The sequence below is a fragment of the Ochotona princeps genome, chromosome 2 (genome assembly GCF_030435755.1).
Source record: "Ochotona princeps isolate mOchPri1 chromosome 2, mOchPri1.hap1, whole genome shotgun sequence".
In the NCBI taxonomy this organism is placed as follows: domain Eukaryota; kingdom Metazoa; phylum Chordata; class Mammalia; order Lagomorpha; family Ochotonidae; genus Ochotona; species Ochotona princeps.
Genome location: NC_080833.1, coordinates 58,239,259 through 58,264,181, shown reverse-complemented (window position 1 = coordinate 58,264,181; position 24,923 = coordinate 58,239,259). Strand labels below are relative to the sequence as shown.

The following is a 24,923-nucleotide window of genomic DNA, read 5'->3' as shown; positions in this document are numbered from 1 at the left end:
AAGTATATACACATACTTTTTTAAATTTCTTTTTAGAATTTTTTTCTTTTTTAAAAAATTTTGCTTCTTTTTCTTATTATCATTTTATGATACAGTTCCATAGGCCCTGGGATTTCCGTTATCCCCTCCCCAATTCCCTTCCCCCCACTCATTTCCTCTACGTCGTTACTAAAATATAGTTCTTCATACACAGTCCTATGTCCATCATTGTGGCATGGCCGATGGCAGAGTCCAGCATCCTATTGTCAAGATATAGTTAACAGTTTCATTGGGAGTCCATCTTTGATCTGGAAGTAGAGATGCATACTGCATTATATCCTCACATCTGAATAAATATGATAAGTTCCATCACACAGTTACCATACATCCCCTTTCATGAAAAGCCACAAAACAAAATCAACAATAGGAAGAAGAAGAAAAAAAAGAAATTAACAACACCATGAAGTTAAATAACGTGCTACTGAATGACTCATGTGTTGCTGAAGAAATGAAAAAGAAAACCAGAAACCTTCTTGACAACAATGATGCTACTGTATGATCTATGAGTCAGTGAAAAATTTAATGAGAAAAAAATGTTTTGAAGAAATGAAACTCACAAAAAATCAAAATCCGTGAGATAATAGTTTCCGCTGATCTTTGTTGGTGAAATGTGAATCCTGTAGGCAATAAGTAGATGAATTTTGTTTTATAATCCAGTCTACTAATCTATGATGTTTGATTGATGAATTTAAGCCATTTACACTCAGGGTTAGTAAGAATGGGTGGTAATTTGGTCTTGTAGTTTTAGCAATGGGTTGTACATTGATTTAGTCTTCTGTTGTTACTTTACTGGGATGTTCTTCACAATATGTCTTTGGTTTTCTGGGCGCTATTCCTTTTCTCTGTCAAGAGAACACCTTTAAGTATCATTTGTAGGTCAGGTTTGGAAAAGGCATATTCTTTTAACTTTTCTTGACTGGAAGAATTTTATTTCATTTTCAAAGACAAAGGAAAGTTTTGCTGGGGTATGTTATCCTGGGCCGACAATTTTCTGGTTTTAGAATCTGGAATATGTCGCTCCATTCTCTTCTGGCATGTAGATTCTCCTGCGAGAGGTCTCCTGTGAGTGTAACTGCCATTCCTTTATAAGTCAGTTGATTTTTTTCATGTGCACATTGAAGGATCTTTCCCTTATGTTCGAATGCTTATAGCTTGATTATCATGTGTCTTGGTGAAGATTGCTTTTGGTGAGCCCTGTTGGGAGCTTTTGGATGTTGTTTTCCAATTTTTACCCTACAGTAGGGAAAATTTTCCTTATTATTTCATTAAACACATTTTTAATGCAGCTTCTCTTTCTGTACCTTTTGTGACTCCCATAACTCTTATATTTGGCCTCTTAATAATGTTTTTCAATTCTTGAATAAGTTTTTTAGCTTGAAACATCTGTGCTGCCAGCTTTTTGTTTGTTTGCTCCTGATGACAGGAAGTATCTTCTGATTTTGAGATTCTTTCTTCTGCCTCCTTCGTTCTATTTTGGAGACTCTCCACTGTACTTTTAATTTGCTCCATTGTATTCTTCATTTCTGATATATCAGCTTTCATCTGATTCATTTGCAGTGTGACATATACCATGAATTCCTTGAATACTTGCTTTATGTGCTTCTCATTGTTGATAAGAAGCTTTATAACAAGTGTTTTGAATTCTGCATCCCCCATTTGCTCAATGTCTTCCTCAGTTAACTCTGAAGTTGGCAGAGTTTTGCTCCTTTACAGGGGAGTCTTCAGTAATATTCATTGTGCCCGTGTCTCTTCTTTTGCTCTTTGTCATTGTACTTCTGGTTAACAGAGTCTTCTCCTTGGGGCAGGTTTCTAAGCTGTGTCACCCACAGGTCTACAATTCAGTTTTACTTATTATGGTTGTTGCACGGCTCTTCGTTTGCAGTCCCTTGTGCCATTACCTCCAGGTAGTTTCAGGTCTGGGTTCTTCTGTTGGATTTCCACCATGGTCTTGGTAGCCCCAGTTCCTGGCTCACTTGTCTCCACTTGCTGTGATGCCGTGCTGAGGCTGCACCATTGTCTGTACAACCTTTCTCCCACTTCTGATTGGAGCAGCTCCCAGGATTAGACAGACACCAGGTATCCTATATAGCTAGGTGTTTGGCAGTGCTGATTGCTGGAATCTGTTGGTTGTTAGGTCTGAGGGCCACACAGACCTATTTTGACCCGTAGAATGCCATAGTTGGTATTATTTTCCTGTGATACCAGTGCAATGCAGTGAGTTCAGTGAGTTCTTGCCGAGCTCAGTACATATGCAGCTCACTGTTGTCCCTTGCAATTTTAAATTCTTTGCCACACTGTATGAAATGGTACCTGATGTGCCACTGCTAGAGTGGTTGATGTGTTGGCCTTCAGGTCTGACGGTTACCCGGCTCTATCTTGGGTGGAACCTGTTGGATGTCATGCTGTTTTAGTTTGCTGAGCCAGAAATGATTTCACTCCCAGCTCAGTGCATGTGCAGTCCTGTCCATAGCCCTTGCCTCCTTAAACAAAATGGCATCTGATATGGCCCTAGGGGTGGACTGGGCTGTGAAATCAGCCTTTTCCTACACTACCCATCTGGGATTTGCTACTCTGTTTCTGCTCCTGGTCACATCAAACAGACCAGCAGGACAGGCAGTTCTTTGGGTTCACCTCCTGAGCTCCCGGTGAATGTCTCTTGTCACCTTGTTGCTAGTGGAGTTCTGGCTGCTGATGAGATTCAAATTGCCACTGGTTGAATACTGCTGTGGTATCAGTCAGTGTAACACCACACCATTGTGTCTGCTTGTTTCCTGTGTCTCTTGGTCGCTGGGTGCCCATCTGCTGTCATTCTGTCCTGTGCTATTTCCTGGAGTGTGTCATCTCTGCTTTACCCTGGCTAATGTTTCTCCATCTGTTTAAATGTGTCGTTACCTTCTTCTGCCATCTTGATTCTCCTTCTATATACACATATTCTTTTTTTTTTTTAATAAAGCAAACATTTATTAAACTATAGTAAAAACATTCCATCAAATTACAAAACCTGAGCAAGAAAAACAAACGGCACATGCTTAACTGTAGTTGACATTCAAATAAAATTTGCATTCCCAAAATATTATACAGTAATTAGAAAATACCAGCCAAAGTAATATTAGGATACTTTTACGTGCGATCTCAACAAATTTGAACAGAAGCAAATTTTAACAAAGGTAAACTTTACAGTGAAACATAGCAGTAGATTAAGGATCTTAACATGTTTATTTTACTGCTATTTGACACTATGATACAAAAATAAGAAGATTTACTTGACATTTTTAATAAATATCTCATGGGCTGTTGAGTGCCTTACTGGTGAAAAGATTTAACTGGCTAATCTCATCAATCCATTTTGTACATTTAGTAAGCATCATCTCTGCCCTACATAACTCTTAATGCAATTCACAGCACACAAATGGTTATCATATTAAATACATAATCAACTCGGACTTCTCAACAACAAGGAAATTAGTAAACCATCAAATGGACTGCTTACCATACACTTTCCTCATAACTAAATAACACACACAAAAATCAAAATAATATTTGTCATCACTCTAAACTATTGCCAGCAACTGACGGAAACTGCCAATTTGCCATATTCATGTTCACAACATGCTAAATATACTCTGCTGTTACTTCATCCATGAAATGCCAACATGCCTAGAACAGAGAATTTTCACCTTCTCTTGCCGTGGGACCTGACTTGCAGCAATCTATATTTAGATCAGAACTCCATGGGCACTTGATGAACTCTACCTTTCCATGTTGGCTTTCTTATATGAGAGAGAATATATGGTATTTGTTCTTTTGTGATTGACTCATTTCGCTGAGCATAATAGTTTCTAGTTGGGACCACCTGGTTTTGAATAGAATAATATTGTTCTTCTTGACAGCTGAATAATATTCCATTGAATAGATGTACCAACCATTCTTCCTTAGACGCACATCTGGTTTGTTTCCATGACATTGCTATTGTGGATTGTGCTGCTGTGAATATAGGATTACAGATCCCCTTCTCGTATGCAGATTTTACTTCTGTTGGGTATATATATACACATATTCTTAGCATAAATATATTAATGTGTTTCTGTAATTTTTCTTCTCCTCCTCCTCCATCTTTCTGAGAGACTTGAGAATTGAGCCTTATTTACCAGAATAATTTTCTTTCCCCTAAGATTTACTTATTTATTTATTTCAAAAGCAAAGTTACAGGAATTTGCTGGGGAGAAGAGAGGTGTTTCCCATCCACTGACTCACTCTTCAGATGGTCACAGTGGCCAGTGCTAGGCCAGGCCCAAACCAGGAGCCAGGAGCTTCTTCCAGGTCTCTCACAAGAGTGTAGGCACCTAAGCAATTTTGGGTCATTTCCTCCTGTTTTTCCAATTGCATTAGCAGGGAACTGGATCAGAAATGGAGCCTCTGGAATTCAGACTTGTTCCCATATTGGATACCAGCATTGAAGCCCCTTGCTGGTTCCTCTGTTTTTTTTTTTTCCTTAAAGATTTATTTTGTTTTTATTACAAAGTCAGATACACAGAGAGGAGGAGAGCCAGAGAGGAAGATCTTCCATCCGATGATTCACTCCCCAAGTGACCCCAACGGCCGGTGCTGCGCCGATCCAAAGCCAGGAACCTGGAACCTCTTCCAGGTCTCCCACACGGGTGCAGGGTCCCAAAGCTTTGGGCCGTCCTCAACTGCTTTTCCAGGCCACAAGCAGGGAGCTGGATGGGAAGTGGAGCAGCCGGGTTTAGAACCGGCGCCCATATGGGATCCTGGCGCGTTCAAGGCAAGGACTTTAACCACTAGGCCACGCCGCCGGGCCCGCTGGTTCCTCTGTTAACATTTCTTCCTAATCATCTTGAAATTCCATTATATACACCTTTTGTTGTGTATAGAATAAGATAGCTGTCAGTATAAATATTTGGTCTGAATGTGTAATAACCAGGGATACTACCTGAATGTGTGTTGTTTGTTTTGCTGGTTCACATGTTTAATTGAAGCATATGATCGGTGGTGCTACCCTTGTGATGTCTTTTTCTTCTTTCACGGAATAGAATCACCTGAATGTTTCTGAGCAGAGATTCATTAAGAGACTCCATATCATAGAAACTTGAAAAATAATGATTTGAGATCTTGGAAGGAGCAGAACCCAAAACATTTAAGGAGAATCCGTTTTTCTCCTATTTCCTGATCAGCTATGTTTTATGGTGTGCTTACTGTCTGCATATCACCCTTTTCTTTGTGTTTTTCTATTTACTGACGTTGAATATGAGCCCATGTCTGAGTTTCAGGTTTTAGTGTTCACCGTCAACTGGCTCAGTTTCTTTGCTCCTCTCCTTTTCCATCTCCTTCTCCCTTATCTTTCACCTTTTCCTTCTCTTTAATGATTTACTTATTATTACATGAATGCAGAGTGACGTGACAGAGAGATGGAGACAGGGAAAGAGAAGTTTTCCCTCTGCTGGGTTATTCCTCAAATGACCATAACAGCCAAGGTTAGGTGAAGTTGAGGCCAGGAGTCCAGAACCCCATTCCTAGCCTCTGTGTACATACCAGGGACCAGGAAGGTTAGGAAGGAGCTGGAGGTTGGAAGTTCAAGAGTAGCTACAACTGGAACCGTTACTCTGATTATTAAATCCGTATGTCTCAATTAGTGGCTTAACCTACTGTGTTATAATCTGGTTCAGTTAAGTTTCCAAACTTCTGAACAAAGTGTTTGGCCCAGTTCACCTCTAAACAAGCCACAAGTGGTAAGTGTTGGCAAGCCTATAAGTTATATGAACTTTGATAAATATTTGCTTCTGAAATTAAGTTTGGCAAAACTGACCTGGGGTGAGAACTAGGACTAGGAAAGGAGCTCAGAACTTCAGAGGAAGTATACTTAATTTAGCAGGAAAATGGACAGAACAGGCCATAATAGACATCTCTTTTACAGCCATCTTATTGGGTCTGCCTTTCAGTTTACTAATTAAGATGACTGTATCCCATACTGGAGTACTTCAGTTTGATTCCTGGCTCTGTTCCCAATTCCAGCTTCTTGAATTGCAGACCCTGGAGGATAGTGGTGGTGGCCCAAGTAGTTAATTGCCTGCCCACTGATGGGAGAGGCAAAGACTGAGTTCCTGGCTCTAGCCTCAGCTGTTGCAGACATCTGGGGAAGGATCCAATGTGTAAGAGCCTTCTGTCTGTTTATTCGTCCTTCTCTGTCTCTCTGCCACTTGAGAACAAACAAAATTCAGCAAAACCACTTTTTCATTTTTTTTGAAGAACATTGAATTAGAATATCAGAAACTTATTATAATGATTATTTACAATGTGCTACTTTATTCATTTTTTTTCATTTAACTGTTGAAACAACCTTGTGAAAAAATAATTTTTCATTCTGATTTTATGGGCAAAAACATTAGCACTAGGAAATTATACAACTTGATCCTAGTGGTGTGGCAGAGTTTTTTTATTTTTGAAGATTTGTTTTATTTTTATTGCAAAGTTAGATATACAGAGAGGAGGAGAGACAGAGAGGAAGATCCTCTGTCCAATGATTCACTCCCCAAGTGACCGCAGTGGCCAGTGCTGCGCCAATCCGAAGCTAGGAGTCAGGAACTCTTCCAGGTCTCCCATGTGGGTGCAGGGTCCCAAGGCCTTAGGCCATCCTCGACTGCTTTCCCGGGCCACAAACAGGGAGCTGGATGGGAAGTGGAGCTTCCATATGGTACCCATATGGGATCCTGGCGCGTTCAAGGCAAGGACTTTAGCTGCTAGGCCACGGTGCTGGGCCCATGGCAGAGTTTTAACTTAAGTTGTAGAGTTTGGCTCCAGAACCTAGATTTGCAGTATGTAATCTCATACTTTCATTGAGAACCTTTCAAAACTGTTTAGAGATACAGGCAAATCTCAGCATGTAAGATGTCACCTGGACACCGTGACCCACATTTGCGTTCTCGACTTCCAGTCTCGGTTCCTCTGCAGATTCCAGCTTTGAGCTGTTGAATACCTAGGGAGACTGCAGGCGATGACCCAAGTGGTTGGATCCTTGCCACACATGTGATAGAGTTGGGTTATGTTCTGATACCTGGCACTTGCTTAGGAGACCTTGACTGTGTTCTGGGCAAGTATTATCCTCTGGAAGAAAAGTAGCCAATAGGTGGCAGGCATTCTGGGCATGGTTAATGCTACTCCTGTGTTAGCTTTCCCAGCATGGCAGCATAGTTGCCTATGCCTATGTTTGGATGGGCCATGACAATAGATAGCATATGAGAGAATCAGGTCTGATAGCAGAATCTGTGGGGCATATGTGGGCTCACCCCTATGGAACTGCAATCTCCTTTGGCATGCCCCAGAGCTGTGGATGGGCCTGGCTGCGGAGCCAAGGGGACGGCCCAGCTAGGCTGGGGTTCCCACTGATGAGGACAAGAGCCGGATTAAGGGCACTGGGCTGGGCTAGACATGATACAGCCTCCCTCAGCACAGGTGTGGATGGGGCCTGGGGAGCGACAGACGGCTACACTCCAGCACCCACTCGTGCTCATGAGAGCCAGGGTGGGTGTAGAACAGGTTTGAATAGGTCTTGACTCCCGCTGAACAACGCTAAAGCTGTGTCTGGGCGTGGACCAGTGTGGTTGGGCTGTAACACCCAACAGTAAGAACCAGAATGGGTGTTGACCAGTTGAGCAAGGCCACTGTTTCTGTCAGGACAAAGGGGTGGACAAAGTCAGCCTGTGCCAAGGACCCACTGGTATGCATGAGATCTGCCACTGGGAGGAGACCCGATAGAGGAGCTTGGGTAACTCTTTTGTCAGGACTCAGTCTCTGCAGGTGTGCACGAGAATCAAGGTAAGGAGCAGCTTAGACCATTGCCAGGTTGCATGTGGGCTAAGGTCTGGGGACAGACCAGGCTGGGCCAGTTCATAACATTCACTGGTAGATCTGAGAACCAGGACAGGGAGCAGGAGGAGCCAGGTTGGGCTGCAATACCAGCCAGTTCACATTAGAGCTAGGACAGGGATCTGACTGGGCAAAGCTACTGGGGGCAGACTGGACTGAGCCAGGCTGCACAAAGTGACAGTAGATGCTGAGGTGTCATCCTGGGGTGATGGGTGCCAGATGGCTTATGAGCCCTGGAAGCAGGAGATCCAGCGGTGTTTGGGTTGCCTGGCCTGCATCCCTGTGCCTGCTTGTGAGGTGGGTGCCAGTTTCATGAGTCCTGGGGGGTGGGAGAACCAGTAGGGTTCAAGTCACCTAGCTTGGGTCCTTGGGCCCACCTGCAAGGGGTTGCCGGGTTCAAGAGCCCTGGGAGCGGGGGGATCTGGTGAGGCTCAGGTCCCTGCACTCACCTGAGAGATGGGTGCCTGATTTGTGAGAACTGGGGATGGGGGATCTGGTGGGACTCAAGTTGCCTGACTCAGATCCTTGGACCCTCCTGTGATGGGGTTGCTGTGTTCGTGATCTGGTGGGGCTTGGGTCACTCCCAGGTCTTTGACCCGCCTGCGAGGTGGGTGCTGAGTTAGTGAGCTCCAGGGGCATGGGACCCAGCAGGGCTCAGGTCGCCTGGCCTGGGTCCCCATGCCTGCCTGTGAGGTAGGTGCGGTGCTCAGGTCACCTGGCCCAGGTTCTTGGGCCCACCCGCAAGACTGTGTCCTCCTCAGTAAAAAAGGCGTAGTAGTGGATGTAGACCCTGATGCTCATGGAGAATATGGCAGCCCATTTGGTGCCGCAGCAGAAGGAAAGCAGAACAAACTGGACAACTACCCCAGCCAAACAGTGACAACAAAAATCTGGGTGAATGGAAACTTGAGGTTGACTAGGTCAACCAGTGGACATTGAGAGGACTGCATCATCTCTGGGCCAGTGAAATTGACAGCATTTCAGAACTATCCAGACCACTTGGGCAGAATCCTTGGAACATACACGCACTGGGACTCTGGGTTGATATCATCATGTGGCAGTTCCCCATTCCTGGGTGCTGGGACATTTGGGAGATCAGATGTGGCTTCCCCCTTTATCTCTCTGCTTCCCCCAGAAACAAGAAGAAACATCAACTTTGGAATCAATGTTTTTACCATTTTCCCTAACCCTTGATCCTTCCCACCCTGATCAACCATGTAATCATTATTAAAAAGAAAAATATGAGGACTTCTGTGCACCATAGCATGGCTTACAGTGACAGAAAACAGGGGACACCAGGCTGGGACATGCCACCCTGGCAACTGGGCATGTCACATGCCATCACGTGGCAGGGAGCTGCTAATTTCCCAGGGAAGAGTGTCTTGGGACATATTGGAATTGTGGCCACCAAAGGATACTTTTTTTTAAAGATTTTTAAAATTTATTTTTTATTGGAAAATCAGATTTACAGAGAGGAGGTGAGACAAAGATCTTCCATCTACTAGCTTATTCCTCAAGTAACAACAACAGCCAGAGCTGAGCTGATCTGAAGCCAGAAGCCAGAAGCTTCTTCTGGGTATTTCATGCAGGTGTAAGTTCCCAAGGCTTTGGGCCATCCTCCAATGTTGTCCTAGTCCACAAGTAGGGAGTTGGATGGGAAGTGGGGCATCTGGGACACGAAATGTGGCCCATATGGGATCACAGCACATGTAAAGTAAGGATTTAACCACTAGGCTACCACAGTAAGGGCACTTTTGACAGGTGAGCCATGACCTTTAGGGACTTTCACGGACTTGACCTATGCACCTGTAGGTAGGCAAGGAAGCTGAAATGCGCTGGTTCAGAGGGAAGAAACCAAAGGGCATGTCCAGGTCAGGCCAAGACATCTGCTTATGTAGGAAACCCAGGCTGGGCTAAGTAGCATCACATGCCACACACTGGCATGCATGAAAGCAGAGGCTGGGGGGCATGCCTGGCAGGGCTAAGCTGCAGTATCCACCTGTGAGTATCAGGGTAGGGGATGGGCTGTGAGGGCTGGGCTGCAGCACCCACTACAACATGAGAGAACTGGATCTTGGGGCAGATTCTGTAGGGGACTTGTGGGCTCAGATTTGTGGGACTGCAGCACCTGCCAGTTTGGGTGAGAGCTGGGGATGGTAATGAGCAAAGCCAGGTTGAACTTTGGAATTCACCAACAGTCATGGGAGCCCGTGCTGGGAAGAGCCTGGGCTGGGCTAGGCTACTGCACTCACTGGCAAGTGCTGGGGCTGGGGGCAGGCCATGCCCAACTGGCTGCAGCATCTACCAGCAGGTGCAAGACCTGGAACTGGGAGCAGGCCTGGTAGAACTCTGGGGATTCCCCTACTAGGCCACTGTTTTTACTTGAGCATGAGAGCTGGGACTTGGGAGTGTGCTAGTCCAGCAGGGCTGTAGCACCCATTGGCCTGCATGTGGGCTGGGTCTGGGTCTGGGCTAGGCTGCTACATCTTCTTAGTATGTATGAAACCCAAAATGGGTTCAGGCTGGCTAGACTGGGCAACAGCACCCGCTGGTGCATGCCAGGACTGGATATGAGTCATGTCAGGCTGTATTGCAATACCCCCTGGCAGGTACAAGATACAGGTTCTGGGATCAGCCTGGTAGGGGAACTGTGGGTACTCCCCTGCTAGTCTGCAGGTCCTGCTGGTGAGGATGAGAGCCAGGACTGGGAACAGAGCAGGCTGGACAAGGTAGCTACATCCATTGGCATATTGGTGGACCACATCTGGGTAAACGGGTTGGACTGAGTTAAGCCAGAGTTCCCATGGATCTACACAAGAACTGGACACAATGAGGGATCGGCTGGACTAGGCTGTAGCACATGCCAGCATGTGCAAAAACCAGGACTGGGGGTGGTCATGGTGAGGCTTAAATTGTGGATCTAACCAACTAGGCCATGGCACTCAACTAATGTATGTGAGGACTATACCTGTGGCAGGCTGGGTTGTGCTAGAATACAGTACTCATCAGATCGCATGAGAGATGGGCTTGGGAGTGGAAATGACCAGGCACACACCTAGTTTATACAATTGGTATGATGATTTAGGTATTGTAGTGCATACTGCTTTTTAGATTTTTTAAAATTAAAATTTGCTAAAATGATATTTTAATGAATGTGTGGTGAAATAATTGAAATAATACAGTACAAAGATGTATAAAAATAGCATCTCTTTTAAAAATAGTGTCAGCATTTACGAGTCTTGTGTGTCTTTCATGCCTTACTCCTTATTTATGATGCACAGGGCTTAGTTTGTATTCACTGAGGTAGAATCCCTGTATGTGTACTTCACTATATTTTTCTTTCCCCTCAAAACAGTATTACGAAGTAGCCCATGGAGGCTATATATCCTTTGTTTGCATTCATATAAAGTTTTTATTTATACACATCATCCACTTATTTACATAAAACATATGGAAGAAGATCCATTTGTTTTCTTTTTTGTTTTTAACTTACCTATCATTTTTCTGTTTAGTTACTCCCTTTACCCCCAAAATTTGATGATTCTTGTTAGAAAATCTGCTGGTATTCTTCCATATTTTTTTCATTCTTATTAATATGTACAAATACTTACATATATGTATATGTCTGAACACACTCATAATATACCTTGGTATTCAGTAAATACATTGTATCACTTAGAAATACTTTATAAAAATTTCCTTAAGTCTGTTGGCTTCAAGTTGAATGGCCCTGATTTATTTTCTTCATCTTTTAAAAATTTTTTGTCACTCCTTTTCAACATTGTATCATGAAGAATTTTAAACATATAGAAAAATTGAAGGATTATCATGGTGAATACTAAAACACTCTCATTGTAGGCTTGTTGGAAGAACTTGGGTTATCTTCCACTGCTTTCCTGTGCTATGAGCAGGATGAGCTGGATGGGAAGTGAGCTTCTAGACACCTGCACCCCTGAGTGATGCTGGTGGTGGCTTTATTTGCTACGCCACAGCACCCATCCTATTTTACTGTAATCTAATGAAATTCCCGGCTCTTAAATTTCCTGCATTAAAAAATAGATAAATAAAAATGTATTTTATCTCAAAAATAGAGACAGAGTTAAAGAGATTTTTCCGTTCAATGATTTACTCCCCAATGTCTGTTTACCGGGGTTGGGTCAGGCTGAATCAGGAGCCTGAACTCTGTTGGGTTACCATGCAGTCACAGGGGCACAAATACTTGGGCCATCTTTTACATTTTACATTTTTGGGAGCTAGATGAGAAATGGAATAGCCTGGACTTGAACAGGCACTCTGATAGGAGAGCAGTTTTCCCTCTAATACTAGGAATAGTGCTAAAATAATGCCATTCTCATCTTAGCTTACTTACTTTACACTGTCATAATAACCTTGTTTCCTATAGAGAACTTATTAGATTATTTGTTCTTTTTGCTTCATTTACTTGTTGTATTCCAATATATAAGTTAATAGTAAAAACTTTTCCTTTTTTGTTTTCTTTTTTCCTTTTTGGTTATTTCTGTTACCTGGTAGTCAGAAACTGAATATGGCAAATATGTACTGAATATTAAATGAATAGCTATCTAATTGAATTTCCTTTTTTGAGTTTCAGTTTTAAATTTTTTTTATGGTACTTTATACAGACATATTTTTAAAGATTTATTTATTGGAAAGTCAGATATACAGAAAGGAGGAGAGACAGAAAGGAAGATCTTCCATCCACTGATTCACTCCCCTAGTGAGCACAACAGCCAGAGCTGAACTGATCTGAATCCAGAAACCCTGAGCCTCTACTGGGTCTCCTACACTGGTACAGGGTCCCAAGGCTTTGGGCCATCCTTGACTGCTTTCCCAGGCCACACGCTGGATGGTAAGCAGGACCAGGATCAGAACCAGCGCCCATGTGGGATCTCGGCACGTGCAAGGCAAGGAGTTTAGCTGCTAGGCTATTGCACCAGGCCCTATATTTTTAATTTGTAAAAACACATTCTTAGCTTATAGATAGATTTATGCTTAAGACTTATTCTTGGATAAATATTACTTTATAATCATCAGTAGGATATTGCCATTTCTTGGTGTTTTTCTGAGGCAAACGAATTTTAAAATTTGAAAGATAGGAGTTATACAAACAAAATTTTTGAAAACACGTTTTTCTAAGAATTTACAACTTGATGTTACTGGCATACAAAATTCTTGTGGGTTTCATTAGTTAGTAGGTGTTTGGAAGTAAATCACCCTTCATAGTCCTGGGTTCCATCTCAGCTATAGAAACATCCTGAAAATACACTTGAGAATAATTAGTAGGAAGCATACTATGTTCTTTGCAAAGAGATCTAGTTTGTTATACATTAGTAGAATGAATATTTCTTGGATCTGGGATCTGAAATAACCTGGTTAAATACATAATGATTTGTTTATTAACGTAGTGAAGCATTTACTTGTATATTTCTTAACATTGATTTGATTTATTAAATTTTTATGTGATATATTTGGAGATTCTGAGTGTCTCACATTGTGCTTTGTATTACAGAATGCGCCCATTTACTTTTGGCTCACAATGCTCCGGTGAAGGTGAAAAATGCTCAGGGATGGAGCCCTCTGGCAGAAGCCATCAGCTATGGAGACAGACAGATGAGTAAGCAATGTGAACTACTCCTGCTGCTCTATATTCTGTTTGTTGTTGTGCTTAATATTCTAAAAACATAAAGTGATGTATTTTAAATATTTTTCATTTAGTGTAACTTTTCATACTGTGAATGACTGCAGTTATCTACAAACATTAATTACTCATGATGTAGGGATATAAACATTGAGAAGTACACAAAAAGAATTGAATTCTGTTTAAAATTGAGTATATTTTTCATTTCTCCTTTTGTAACATTACACTTTAAGTAATATTCTTTATTTTTTGTTTAATTTATCCAAAATAAGATGACTTTTTAAAAAACTGAGACCTAACTGTCCTTTCTGGCAATGACTTAATTATTTGAATCATTAATTGGAACTAAAAATGAGGCTGGCATATCAAGTTATCTGCTTTGGCTCCTGTGTATAGACCTTGCTGGAAGTGAGGAGCGAGACTGTTCTAATCTTTAAACAACTATTTCCAATACTTGTCATGCATGTTTTCAAAATATAGTGTTCAATTATTCCACTTTTCTTCATAAATGATTTTTCAACTTTATATGACTGTCTTATTTTCGTTAAGTACATCTCAATTCTTGAAAAATTCATACAACTTGAATCCAGATGAATGCAAATGTTCATTTCAAACAATATCTGTTTATGGTTTAAGACTAAAATGATCGATTAAATCTAGCTCTGTAGAGTGAAATGAAAATTGTTAGGAGTTTTTTTCTTTAAGATTTATTTTTTTTTATTGGAAAGTCAGACTTACAGAAAGGAAGAGACAGAGAGAAAGCTCTTCCCTCTGCTGATTCACTCTCCAAGTGGCCACAATGGCTGGAGCTGAGCTGATTCGAAATTAGGAACCAGGAGTTCTTCCGGGTTTCCCACACAGGTGCAGGGTCCCAAGGCCTTGGGCGGTCCTTGAATTCTTTCCCAGACCACAGGCAGGGAGCTGGATTGGAAGTGGAGCAGCCAGGACTCAAAGCCATTCCCATATGGGATTGTCAGTACATGTAAGGCGAGGACTTCAGTCACTAGGCTACCACATTGGTCCCCTGTTGGCCTTTTAGTAGTGTCTTTCAATTCTTTATTTATTCTTTTTTTTTTTATATATTCTTTTGTTTTGTTTTGTTTTTTCCCTTTAATATTCATTTATTCATTAATTACATTGCATTACATGACACAATTTCATAGGTACTGGGATTCCCCCCCCCCTTGTGTCTTTCAATTCTTGAATCCTTTTTTTAGCTTGACCTAGCTTAGCTTCCAGCTTTTTGCTTCTCCCTAGTGACAGGAAACATCTTCCAATTCTGAGAATCTTTCTTCTGCCTCCTTTGTTCTATTTTGGAGATTTTACACAAAATTTTTAGTTTGCTGTATTGCATCCTTCATTTGTAATAATTCAGCTTGATTTTGTTTCACTGTTGCTATTTCCTGTGTGACATAGTCCTTAAATTCCTGCATGTGTTTTTTGTTGCTGATGAGAAGCTTTAAAACAAGTGTTTTGAATTCTGTATCCCCCATTTTCTCAATGTCTTCCTCAGTAAACTCTGAGGTTGGCAAAAGCTTTTGCTCCTTTGCAGGGGAGTTTTCAGTAGTATCCATTGTGTCTGTGTCTCTTCTTTTGCTCTTTGTCATTGTACCTCTACTAGAGAGTCTTCTCCTTGGAGCAGGTTTCTAAGCTGTGTAGTGGGGAAACAGTTCTTTCTTTGCAGTCATTTGCACTACTCCTCCAGCGAGTTTCAGATCTGGGCTCTTATGTTATACTTCGATCATGGTCTCCGTAGCCCCAGCTCCTGGCTCACCAGTCCACCTCCTGTGATACTGTGCTGTTGTTGCACTATTGTCTGTACAATGTTTCTCCCCCTTTCAGTTTGTGCAGTTCCCAGGATTAGGGAGACACCAGGAGTCCTGTACTGCCTGTTTGGAATCTGCTGCTCTCTCTGTGCTCCTGGTTGAATCAAACAAATGAGCAGGATGGGCAGTTCTTTGTCTGGGTCCTCTCCTGAATTCCCAGTCAACTCCCCTTCCTACCTGGTTGCTGGTGGAGTTCTGGCCATAGGTGCAGTTCACAGTGCTGCTACTGAATGCTGCTGGGTCATCAGTCACTACAACACCACACCGTTGTTTCCTCTGCTTTCCTATGTCCATCAGCCTCCAGGTGTCCCTCTTCTGTCGGTCTGTCCTCCTATTTCCTGCAGAGTGTCCTCTCTGCTTCACCCTGGCTAATGTTTCTCCATCTGTTTAAATGTGTCCTCACCATATTCTGCCATCTTGATTCTCCTAAACCTCTGAGTTTCTTAGCTACATTGAAACTTTTGTGACTTTCAAGCTTTATTTTTTTAAAAGAAATATTCGTTGATTTGATAGAGAGATAGAGATCTTCCATTCACTGTTTCTGAATGGCTCTTCTTATGTTGAGAAGAGCCAAAGTCTTTAGGTGCCTGCATCCACATGGGAAACTTGGACGACGAAGCTCCTGATTCCTAGCTTACAATCAGCTCAGCTCCACCTATTGTGGATGCCTGGGGAGTGAACCAGCAGATGGAAGATCTTTCTCTGTCTCTCCTCTTTATAAATCTGCCTTTCCAGTAAAAATAGATAAATCTCAAAAAAAGTGTCCAAATTTACTCAAAAGTAATAAGTAGTAAAGCTAGTAATATCTCAAATGTTGGTCCCTTAACAGTTGAGAAAATACTAAGAAGTGATGTAACTTTTTTAGATTCAGTTCTTTTCAGAAATAAAATTTGCTTCGTTTATAGATTTTTAAACTATATCTGGTGGTTTGTGAGAATACAAACTCCAGAGTCATATGCAATGGGATTTTTTTTTGCACTTTAGATTTATTTATTTGAAAAGGAGAGTGATAACATGCAGGAGAGGCAGAGAAAGAGATTTTTTATCTCCTGGTTCGTTTCCAAATGCCCCCAAAAGCTGGAGTCTGGCCTGGATGAAGCTGCGAGCCAAGAACCGCAGCCATTCTCCCTCATGAGTGGCAGGTTGTTATTGAATCCTTTTCTCACTATTTTTGGAAGATCATATCAGTTTTATTAACCTTATTTCTACAAATTCATTCCCCTGTACCCTTAATTCTGTCTTAATTTTCTGTTACTCTAAGATACCCTCAAATATTAATAAATTGTCTTCTTAATATTTATGGAAGAGCAGAAGAATTTAGTTTTGTCGTTAAGATGCCAAGTTAGAATGTGAGTCTCGGTTCTGGTTCCTGATTCTGACTTTTTGTTAATATGGATAGTGGCAGGAAGCAGGTGGCTCAGGTAGTCCAGCCCGTCAGCCAGATTGGACGTCTGGGTTGAGTTCTTGGTTTCCGGCTTTGGCCCTGTCCAATTTTGGTTAGTGTGGGCATTTCAGAAGTGAGCCAGCAGGAGGTGGCTCTCCTTTCAAAAATATAAAGCAGAAAAATGTATTGCAGTTATAACAAGTATATACATACATGTACATGTATCTTATCTATTTTCTATATTTTATTATTATTGTTTCTCATGATACGGCTTTGTAGGTATAGGGAATCCCCTCCAACTCCCCTTCCTCCCTTGCTGTTCTCCCCTACCTGCCATTTTCACCGTGTTATTACAATAGTATAATCCTTGAGCAACAATCATAAGTTCAGCATTCTGCTGCTTAAGTGTATCATAGCATTGTAGGTTTTGGCAGTGGTGGAAATCTAATATATTGTCGAGTTATATTGAACAGTTTCATTTGGAGTCCGCCTTTTATTCTGGAGTAGATGCATGCTGCAGCGTATCTTTGCTTCCTGATATGCTAGTCTCCCTTGTGAGTTTATCTATGGGAATAATCCCGAGGGTGATTTTCAGCATGGCTAAAATCACATCTTTTTTTTCTTTTAAACTTTAGTTACAGCTCTTCTAAGAAAACTTAAGCAGCAGTCCAGGGAAAGTGTTGAAGAAAAACGACCTCGATTATTAAAAGCCCTGAAAGAGGTAGGATATATTTCTTTGCTGATTTTGCATCTAAACAATGATTGTAAAGATAGTTTCAATATTGTTAAAAAATAGATTTTCACAAATATTAAAGGGGGTCAATAGTGATGAAAAAAATCATACTTAAATTAAGCAATAATTGAAGTAAGTAACAAGCCTGTTATATTAGCATATTCTTGGTAGAACACATTTACCTTTTTTTTTTTTTAAGATTTATTTATTTTTATTACAAAGTCAGATATACAGAGAGGAGGAGAGACAGAGGGAAGATCTTCCGTCCAATGAGTCACTCCCCAAGTGACTGGGATGGCAGGTGCTGCACCAGTCTGGAGCCAGGAGCTAGGAACTTCCTCCAGGTCTCCCATACAGGTGCAGGGTCCCAAGGCTTTGGGCTGTCCTTGACTGCTTTCCCAGGCTACAAGCAGGGAGCTGGATGGGAAGTAGAGCTGCAGGGATTAGAACAGGCTCCACGTGGAATCCCAGCATGTCCAAGGTGAGGACTTTGGCCGCTAGGCCACACCGCCGGGCCCAGAACACCCTTTACTTTGAACTAGGAAGATGAAGATTACTTTCAATAAATTAAATGAGAACTCTTTAAAAATAAAGGAGCTAAGTCATAATTAATGGGAATAATTTTTCTTTGTTCTTTGGATTGGCACATTCCCTAAGAACCAAACTGCTGTTGTTGCTAGAATTGATACACATTTCTTTATGTAACAAAACCTCTGGTGGTAAGTGCTGGCTGTACTGCTTTGAAAGTGAGAGAGATTTATTTTCTATTGTCCTCTTTCTCTGTATGTTGGATGTCTGGAAGAACTGTGGGAGAATAATCTATCATGGGGATTTGCTTTCTAAGGCTACTATTTTGTTTGGTTTTAGTTTTAAAATTTGAAGAGATACAAAAAGAACCAGAAAGAGTCAAAAATTGCTTTCTTTAGGTTATAATAATATCTATTATTAAAGTTTACTTTCTTTATGGTTTAAAATAGTACATAATAACTTGATGGTGGTTTTATGTTGCAGTACATTGCTTACATTCAACATGTATAATTTTTTTAAAAAATATTTAATTGTTATTAGTACCCTAGCATTTAGTCTTTGGTATCTAATTTGCAAAATTAAATTTTCTCCAAAGATCTCCTAGGAAAACATATTTCATATTTATTAAACTTGTGTTATCACTACCCACAAACATTTTTTCTATCATAATAGGCCATTTTTGAAAACTGTTAGGAGTTTTACAAGTAATCATTTTGGTAGTTATTTTTAGTAACATCTCTGAAGTTAATGATTTTTAAAATATTGCCTATTATCATTGTTTTTTTTCTTTTTTGATTATGCTGGGCTTGGAGTATTTGTTATAAATTTAAATGCCTAACAGATTTGATATGTTCCTATGTGATGAAAATGTTCTTATAGAATGTTTTAAGGCTTATCTATTTGAAAGGCACAGTGACAGAGAGAGAGAGAGAATAGAGACAGACACTCAGAGAACTCTTCCATCCTACTGATGAACTCCTTAAATGGGTGCAGCAGCCAAGTCTAGGCCTCCTGAAGCCAGGAGCCTGGAAAAATCCTCCCTGATCTCTCAAGTGGGTCAGGAGTCCAGGAAGGCTCCTGTACTTTGGACATCTGCTGCCTTTCTACTCAGCAGGGAGCTCAACTGCAAGAAGAATTGCCGGGGCTTAACTTATGCTCTGCTATGGGTTGCCCGTGTTTAATCACGTTGAACCACAACACTGACCATGATCTTGTAAAATATTTACTAGTGGTTATTTTCCTTTGTAGTTAAGTGTGGTAATGTGTGCTGTTGAATGTATTAGTTTATGTAATGACCATTTGTTTTTATTGTTTTTTTCCTTGAAACTCCAAATATTGAAGTTAATTTTTGTTAATTTCTGTTCTTACCTAGAGATTTTGGGAATACAGTGTTTTTAGATCAGAATATAAGCAGATATAAGAGCTGTTACAAATTACATATTTAGTAATTTTTCATCTTGTATTTCTTAGCTAGGTGACTTTTATCTAGAACTTCACTGGGATTTTCAAAGCTGGGGTAAGCATGTGCTATGCTTTACTATAAAATATGTATTCATGCAGAAATGCAAGTGCAGACTTAACTGTTGTAAATTAGTGAAACAAATTTAATATTTATGTTATTAAGTTTTTGTCAGATACTACTGAAAGTTTAATCTTTTTAATAGAGTACTCGGGATAAATGTCTTAGAACATTGTTGGACATTTCCAGAGCAGTAGTTTCTTCATTTAAAAAATTCTTTCTTGTTCATATGAAATAAAATCAGTTTTTCTTAAAACTTTACATACTGTAAGATACTAAATAATTTATGATGCATGGTTATTGCTTCAAATTTAAACAGTATATATAACAGTTCAATACAAAGGCTTGCAGTTTTAAAAGAAATTCTTTATCTTGCTATTCATTGAATCTATCCATCCTGTATTTGACAATGTTATTTGAATATTGTAGATGAACAATGTTAGATTTAGGAACTCTTTTCTTAAATTGGGTAAGTCAACCTTAAAATTTCAAAATTTTATTTTCAGTTTAACGAATTCTGCTACCTTTGAAGTAGTACACCACTCAGATTATGCTAAAATAATTTCAGACATAGAATGCTTAATTGTTCGGTTAACTTGAAGGCGGACAAAATAGAATTGGAAAATGTAACTTTCCTTTTTGGAATAAACTAATTAAAATCTAGCAGAAATCTTTGCTTATCGATTTTCTTTTGCTTTTGTTCTTAGCTTTTTTTTCACCTCTATTTTGTCTTCTCTGATTTCTATTTTCCTTTCCTAATTTTTGATAAGTAGATATTGGTATATATCAAATTTGTTTTTGCAGAATATCATTAACTATTTCAAAATTTATACTAAATAAAATTAAATTGTAGTGCTGTCTGCTTCTGATCATCTCTGGATCAAGCAACACCAATGCTTAAGGACAGAGCTCAGTGAATGAGCATAAAGATGGAGCTTTTTTTTCCCTTTATTTTTGACAATAATACATAGGTGATTAGGGCACAAAGGGTCAAGGGCTGCAGGAAAGTGGGTGAGACTATTGTTGACACATCATTGCTTTTTTTTTCTTTGTATCTGGGGCAAAGTGGGGAGATAAAGTGAGAAGCCCCACCCAGCCTCCCACCCATCTAGGTCCCCAGGGTCCGGCTCAAGTGGTTTTGATAATTCAACAGTTCTGAATTGCTGCCAATTTCGCCCTTCCAAGCTCGATGAAATTGCTGCAGAATCCACTGGTTGACATAGTCCACCTTAGAGTCTCTGCCCAGATTTTCATTGCCAACACATGGCTGGAGTAGTTGATTGATTTGTTCTATTCTCTGTTGTGGTACCAGGTGTCCTCTGTAGGTTCCAGTGGACTGCCATATCTTCCATGTGCACGTGGATATGCTGTCCACTGCTCCATCTGAGCCTCTGAGGAGCTCAGGTCTGGCATTTCCACTCCTTGGCAGATGATGGAACCTGCACTTCTCTTCATGGTTGGGGTTCTGAGTCTGGCAGTTTGATTGGGGAGATCCCCAAAGAAACTTCATCTGAGGTGATCCCAGACCAGATTCTTGTGTGTACTTGCAAGTACAGGGCCCAGCACAGTCCATCGCTCCCAATCTGCGGGTGGGTGCTATTGCTGGGTCAGTTCTGTTTCCAGCCCTGTCTTCCACTCAAACCAATGAGTGTTACAGTCCAGCCTGATTCTGCCCAGCAAACACTCGACCCTCACATAAACCAATGGGAGCTGCAGCCTAGTCAGAGCGACCCACAATAACCCCCACCCGACCAACCTCCTAACCTGGTTCCCATGCTTGCCAGTAAGTACAGCAGACTAGTCCAGTCTGTCCCACATCCCACTCAGCTCTCATACATGTCATTGGGCGTTGAAACCTAGTTTAGTCCAGCCGGGCCCACTATCCAGCCCACGTACATGCTGGTGAGTGCCTTTATGTCTATCCAGGTCTGTCCCTGTCTTGGTGTCTAGGTCTGTCCCTGTCTTGGTGTTCGTGCTCTCCTGTGGGAGTGATAACCCAAGAGGGAGGTTCCCACTATTTCCCTGCTAGGCCACTCCCACTCCTGGATCATGTACTTTCCAGGTGGTTCTGTAGTTTAACTTCGCAGACTAATCACCAGTGCCAGCATCTGCCATCTGATGCTGTAGCAAAGCCCATCCAACCCTCACCCATTCTGATTTATGTTTACACCAGTAGGGACAGTCATCCAAGCTTGGCTCTTCCCTGATCTGGCTCACATGAGGCCCACAGGTGTTGTACCCCTGCCTGGTCTTGTCTGCCCCCATCTGAATTCACACTCTCCAGTGGGTGAGGTGTTGCAGCAGGGGGACACTCCATATTCCCCCTACCAGCTTTACGCCTTCCCTCCCTGATTCTCACATGTGCTGGTTGGGTGCTGTGGCCCAGTCTGGCATGGCCCACCTTGCCTCGGCATTTGCCAGTTGGTGCTTAGCCTGGCCCCGCCCGGCCCACCCCCAGTTCCTGCTGGTGAGTGTTACAGTCTAGCCCAGCCCAGCATGCACCCTATCCCAGCTGTAATGTGTACTGGTATGTGTTGCAACCATACCTAGCCTGACCAATACTGTTCTGGTGCTTGGATTCGTCAGTGGGTGATGTGAACTGGTTCAGCCTGGTCCACCCTGACCTATACCAAATGTATGCTGGTGGGTACCTTTCTCTGGCCTGGTCTGGGCTGCTCCTTATTGTGGTTCTTGTACTCACCTGCAGTGACTGTGTCCTGCCAGAGGAGTTGCCCAGGCTCCTCCGTCAGAACCTCTCCTAATGCCAGAAATTGCACAAACTGGTGGGTTCATGCACCAGCCCTACTCAGTCTATCTCCTGTCCTAGCTGGAACAGTGGCCTTTCCTGACTGGCCTTCAACCCATTCTGGTTGTTACTGTTGGATGTTTCAGTCCAGCCAAGGCTCGTCCTTACCCACATAAAGCTCACACATAGCTCAGCAGGGACAGAGACCTATCCTAGTCCTTCCTATATCTACCCTGGTTCTCCAGAGCACCAGATGGTGCTGGAGTCTAGGCCGGCTAAGTGCTCCCAGCCCCAGTTCACACTTGTGCCAAGGGAGACTGCAGCCATGTCCAGACCAGAATGCAGCCCCCACTCCAGCCCCTGCATTCACCAGTGGGAGCCCCAACCCAGCAAGCATGTGCTTTCACAGCTCCCCAACCGGGCCTGTTTCCAGCCATAGATTGTGCACATGCCAGTGGTTGCTGTGACTCAGCTTGGCACAGCCCCTCACCTTTCTTGGCCTTTGCCTTAGGTGCTGTGGCCTAGCATCCCTGGCTCATGTAGACCAGTAGGTGTAAGAGCCTTGCTCGGCCCTGCCTGGTCCACCCCCTTCCATAACCAACCTACACATTAGTCACCCATTAGAGCTACTTTGCCCTACTTGTCCAATCCCCAGGCCTGGACCATGTGTTCATAGTGGGCTGTGACCCACTACGGGTATTTCCCAAGTTCCTTCATTTGACCCACTCCCAGACTCAGTTGTCATACATGCCATTGGGTGGTAGGCCAGTGTTTAGCAGAGTCTGGCCTTTCACTTGGCCTTGTATGAGCTGGTGAATATTGCAGCCCACCCCTACAGCCTATTTTAGGATGCACATTCGGGTGCTGCTGCCTTGACCAGCCCAGACTTGATTCCTTCATCCGTGAGTGTTGGCAGGTTCTTTGTTCACACCTAGCTGAGCCCATCACCCCCAACTCTTGAGCTCACCAGTAGGACTAGTTTTTCCACAGGGTTTGGCCCACACATCCCCCACCAGAATCTACCCCCAAAAATGGTTCTCTTATGTGCTAGTTAATGTCATGGCCCTGCCTAATATGACCCATCCCCTGATCCAACATTTTGTCATTTACTACGATCTGGTCCCGCTAGATAAGCCCCCAACCTAAGCTTTCACATGGACTGGTGTGTGCTGGTCAGCATCGTTTGGAGCTAACAAGTTATACACAGGACTCAAAGGAGGCTGGTATATCAGTCTGACTCACAGATCATCTGGTCCCTCTCCTCTAAACCACCAGGTCTCAGTACCCTTGCTTACCTTCAAGGAGAAGTTAACTCTGTTGTTGGGAGTCTTCAGGATTGATTCGCAGCCCAGAGGCACAATGGGCACAGCATGGAGGTACCTAGGCAGCAATTCATACCCGTAAAATCCCAGAGCTTGCTGCCTGGTGGCCAGCAGGCAGGGCCTGGCACCAAATGGTGCATTGGCCACCTGGGGACAGCTCACTGCGTATTCACGGTGGCTGGAATCAGGGCTCCGTGCATGGAGTCTGACCCGGCCTGGGATCTCGCAACAGCCAACAGGCTGCAGGAAGTCCTCCCATCCAGCCCCCACGGTTGCACCCTCCAGATCCCACCCACCGCATGATGTTGGTGGCAGGTGGGGCCTGGGCCCGCCCTGTTCTCCAGGATTCCCCTCTCAGTGTACTCACCAGGAAGGGAGAAGATTCTGGAGCTTGGGCAGGCCTGGGGACAGCTCACCACATGTTCTCAGTGGCTCAAAGGTGGAGCTTTAATCATTTAAACATTTATAATGTTGCTGTTGTTTACTCAACTTTCTTTTCAAAACAGTAGAAATTGACAACTCTCCCCCTCTCTCAATTCCTCTGTTTTAAAGACAAAACAAACAAATATTAAAACATCTTTCATTTTATCCGAAAGGGCAAAATAGAGTCAAATGGAGAGTGATCTATCTGAGGGTTTGCTTCCCAAATGCCAAGTTGCCAGGGTCGGACTAGGCCAAAACCAGGGACTTGGAATTCCATTCAAGTTTCCTACAATGGTAATAAGGACCCAAATACTTGAACCATCATGTGCTGCCTCACAGGCTGTGTATTAGGAGGAAGCTGGATCAAAAATATCCAAGTGGCCAGGAGTTGAACTGGGCACCCCAACCTACAATGTAGTCATCCCAATCAGCAACTTACTTGCTACTCTAAATACCTTCCCAGATACAATGTTTTTTTATATCCTTTAACTTTCGTAACTTACTAGTTAGTCCCTCTCTGTAATAAGCTTTTTTTTTTTTAAAGATTTATTCATTTTATTACAGCCAGGTATACACAGAGGAGGAGAGACAGAAAGGAAGATCTTCCGTCCAATGATTCACTCCCCAAGTGAGCCGCAACTGGCCGGTGCCTGCCGATCCAAAGCCGGGAACCTGGAACCTCTTCCGGGTCTCCCACACGGGTACAGTGTCCCAAAGCATTGGGCCGTCCTCAACTGCTTTCCCAGGCCACAAGCAGGGAGCTGGATGGGAAGTGGAGCTGCCGGGATTAGAACCGGCGCGCATATGGGATCCCGGGGCGTTCAAGGCGAGGACTTTAGCCGCTAGGCCACGCCGCTGGGCCCAAC

General features: G+C 42.6%; 1 protein-coding gene across 2 annotated transcripts in view; it reads left to right on the top strand.

Annotated features, from left to right (window-relative positions):
• The window catches only part of ANKRD13C (ankyrin repeat domain 13C), a 79,216-nt gene that overhangs the window by 25,831 nt on the left and 28,462 nt on the right, over positions 1-24,923 (top strand). For both annotated transcript variants that reach the window (XM_058657976.1, XM_058657967.1), the window contains exons 3-5: positions 13,448-13,552; positions 17,422-17,507; positions 19,518-19,563. In XM_058657976.1, coding sequence (XP_058513959.1) covers positions 13,448-13,552; positions 17,422-17,507; positions 19,518-19,563 — 237 coding nt within the window. The remainder of the gene's footprint in view (positions 1-13,447; positions 13,553-17,421; positions 17,508-19,517; positions 19,564-24,923) is intronic.